This window comes from Nannospalax galili, unplaced genomic scaffold, assembly GCF_000622305.1.
Source record: "Nannospalax galili isolate Female #2095 unplaced genomic scaffold, S.galili_v1.0 scaffold4695, whole genome shotgun sequence".
In the NCBI taxonomy this organism is placed as follows: domain Eukaryota; kingdom Metazoa; phylum Chordata; class Mammalia; order Rodentia; family Spalacidae; genus Nannospalax; species Nannospalax galili.
Window position 1 is genome coordinate 13416 of NW_008336085.1, and position 3761 is coordinate 17176.

General features: G+C 36.8%; 1 protein-coding gene across 1 annotated transcript in view; it reads right to left on the reverse strand.

The window, feature by feature from the left end:
- The window catches only part of LOC103732350 (ribitol-5-phosphate xylosyltransferase 1), a gene marked incomplete at its 5' end in the record, with an annotated part of 4784 nt that extends 1889 nt beyond the window's left edge, over nucleotides 1-2895 (reverse strand). Inside the window, 2 exon segments of the mRNA XM_029562417.1 lie at nucleotides 468-782; nucleotides 2794-2895. Coding sequence (XP_029418277.1) covers nucleotides 468-782; nucleotides 2794-2895 — 417 coding nt within the window.
- Nucleotides 2896-3761: the final 866 nt, after the last annotated feature.

The window sequence follows — 3761 nt, forward strand, 5'->3', positions numbered from 1 at the left end:
GCATCTTAGCTCTGGAAATTGTATTGAATATGTCAATGCTGTTGTAATGAAATGCTTCTTCTGATTGTGTGGTTATTAAATAAATAATTTAAAAAATCTGCAAATCACAAATCAAGAGTACGATATATTCTTTACATAATAATATTGCTGCAACAGTATTTGCTTTTCCTCAAAATTATATATGCTCTATTTTCATTCATTCTCTGCTAAACATCTCTTTAGGGCACTAATCTTAAAATCTATCCTATATAAATTTTAAAGAAAACAGTAGTCATCAGTTCTTTTTGGAAAGGGTTAAATACTCTAAAAACATCATTACGGTCACTGAAGCATGAGACCACATTCTATGCCAGTAGGAAGAAGGCCCCTGGCCTCATCTGTAAACTATTTAAATGTAAAACATCATCTTCCCCGTTCTGAACTGAGATCTCAGACTCTAGGAATGTTTAATCTTATTTTGTACTTACGTTGCTACAACTAAAGCCCACTGAAAAACATCCACATCATTAATCCAGGGCCTGTCGTATGTTATGAAAAGCAGGTCCACAAAGCCTCCATTTCTACTGAGGAATCGCATTATCTAGTCATTATCACAATGTTCATTTCTGAGCAAAACAACGGCAAGATGCTGCAGTTTTTGAATTTCCACTAAATTCTGTGCACAAAGTAACCACTAGGTGGCAGGGACAATCTTTTCTTTTTCTCTTCCATTTAAAACAAGAACCACATTATTCACGTCAATGGAGAAGTATCCTGGAACTACAGATGGACCAGTGATGAAGCTGTAGAAAACAACAACCCAACAAAAGATAAACAAGACAGAACAAGAGCATTTGGTATCAGACTGCAATTGTTTTATATAAAATCCATAATGAGATTAATTCATATTCGCTCTAGAAATGAAATACCTTATTATTATTTTTTCTTGTCTTTCTGAGTCAGGGTGTTCCTGTAGTCCCAGCTGTCCTGGAACTCACTATGTAGACCAGGCTGGCCTTGAACTCACAAATATCTGCCTGCCTCTGCCTCCCAAGTGCTGGGATTAAAGGCGTGCACCACCGCACCCGGCCTATAAATGAAATTTCTTTTTAAAGCCTTTTAGAATTATTATTATTATTCAGTCTTTTCTGAGACAGGGTCACCCTGTACCTCCAGGTGGCCTAGAACTCATTACAGAGACCAGGCTGGGCTTGAACTCATAGAGATCTGCCTGATTCTGCCTCCTGAGTGCTGGGACTAAAGGCATGCCCCACCATGCCTGGCTTATGTGTATGTTTAAGTGCATTTGTTTAAGTGCACGTTTGCAAGTGCAATATCCGTGGAGGTCAGAAGATATATTCCCCTGTAACTGGAGTTAAAGATGGTTGTTAGCTGCCATGTGAGGGTTGGGAATCAAAGCCATGTCCTCTGCAAGAGCAGCCAGTGCTCTTAAACACTGAGCCATTTCTCCAGTTCCAGAAATGAAATTTCTATAATAGCAAGTTCTTCTGAATAAGTTTGGGGATGTAAAAAAAATCAACTAGTTTATGAGAATCAAATATGTGGGAAATGAACCTGGGCCCTCTGCAAGAGCAGCCAGTGCTCTTAACTGCTGAGCCATCTCTCCAGCCCCCCTACATTGTAATTTTAAAATAATTCAGAGAAAAGGCTGGAAGAAGACATAAAAAATGCTAAATACAGGGGCTGGAGAGATGGTTCAGTGGTTAAGAACACTGTTCTTACAGAAGACCCGGGTTCAAATCCCAGTACCCACATGACAGCTAACAACTGCCCATATCTCCAGTTCCAGGGGACCCAATAGCCTCTGCTGTCCTCAGTGGGCTTTGCATGACACGGGTGCACTTACCTACATGCAGGCATAACATTCATACACAGAAAATAAAACATAATAAATAAAACATCTTAAAAATGCTAAATACGGAATCTTCCTTTATGGAGCTATAGGCAAAGTAGAATTTTAAATAACCAATTATGAGTAATTGAAGCTTATTCTTTTCTGAATTTTGAAAATCATCATAACCACTTATTTACAAATTATAAGTCTATCTTAAAAAGAAAACTAGCTTTAATAAAAATCAACTTGTAAAATGGAAGTACTATTTTAAATTCATTAAAAAATCAAGTAAATCTAAAACAGATTAAGATGGAAGACATTCTAAGGTTTAGTCAGAAAAGATAAATTTTATGTTTTTCAATATTTTTTTTATTCTACAGCTTGCCTCAGCTGAAAATTTTCTTGGAGTAAATACTTCAATACAGAGAGCCTAGAGAAATCATTTAAATCCTGAATGATTGTGCAAACAATATAGATTTGAAATTCACTTAAGTTAGTACCCACAGAATCTGATTCAGCTCAGAACTTGGAATTCTACTAAAGTTTGCTAATTTTGGTTAAGTAAATAATGTACTACTTTCCATAAGCTTAATAAGATGCTTTAAAACCTGTTACAATGCTCGATACACAATTCTCTAAGAGGAAACAGCATTTTTAATAATATAAAATCTTGCATAAAAATTTCAGAAGGGCTAATGGCGCTTAGGCTTTCTTGCTGGGAGTTAACTGCTAAAATCCTACACTATCATTGTCCTAATACCGTAACTGCAGTATTCGCTTGTAACAGCCAGCTTCATAGGAAAATGTTCAATGAAACTCTAACTATGAATACACAGTCACACAACTTATTTCTGCATTCTTCCTAAGTTGAAATGGAAACTTTAAACAATTTATTTGCCTCTAGTACTTATATCATATCATACAGTAACATGACAAGGTTAATGTTGTACAACTAATACCTGTAATGTGTTCTTCCTACAATTGACTGTCCTTCTCTCCACTGAGCAGTCACATCAGTGGGATCGAGTGTGTCTTCAAAAATGTGCTCCCAGAGATAAAACCTATAATTTAAAAAAAAAAAAACAGAAACATTTACTGCCTTATTCACTGAAGAATGTTAGGGAAATGTATATTCTGTTCCTTTCCATCAAAACTAGGAACCAGAATTTGCCCCCTGAGGTCTGGTGGCTGGCAGTGCTCCCAAGTAAAAGCTCAGTCATCAATATGGCATCTAAGTGTATGAGTGACAGACCTCAGTGACTAAAGGTATTAAAGTGGGTTATAGTAAAGACAAGATCTTTTATTCTACCCTGAGGAACCCCTAATATTACTGAACTCTTCTTGTACAAAATGCATGATGTTACAAACTAAATTACCATTGTGATTAGAATTAATTTTATATTATAACCAGAGGGGGTATTACCTCCCTATTTGAACACATGATACTCTTTAAAGATAAATGACAGTTCACCCTTTCTCCTCAGGAAAACCCGATGGTTTTTCTATACTGGCTTCATCTGAATCAAAGATTTAAGAGTGGACGAGATCAGCAGTACATAATGAGGTAATATTAATGAGGAGGTACATAACACCTCTGAGAAACTTCCTTTAGTTTTATTGAAAGATGTATTTGTTCCAATTTCCAATTACCACGCTACTAAAGCCACCCAAGCAACCAGGTTTAAAACATGGACAATCAGAAAATTCTTTCAAATGCGACAGGCTCAACAATCCTCCCCCTTTCCACTCCACATCTTAGTCTCTAGAATCTGTATATTATCTTAACACTGTCAAAAAAACTATCTTGGTATCATTAAGTTAAGGATGCCGAGATGAAAGGATTAGCGCGGATCAACTGTGATCACCAGGGTCCACAGACTGGGAAGGCAGGAAGACCAGAGTGGGGGAAATGTGAGGATAGAAGCAG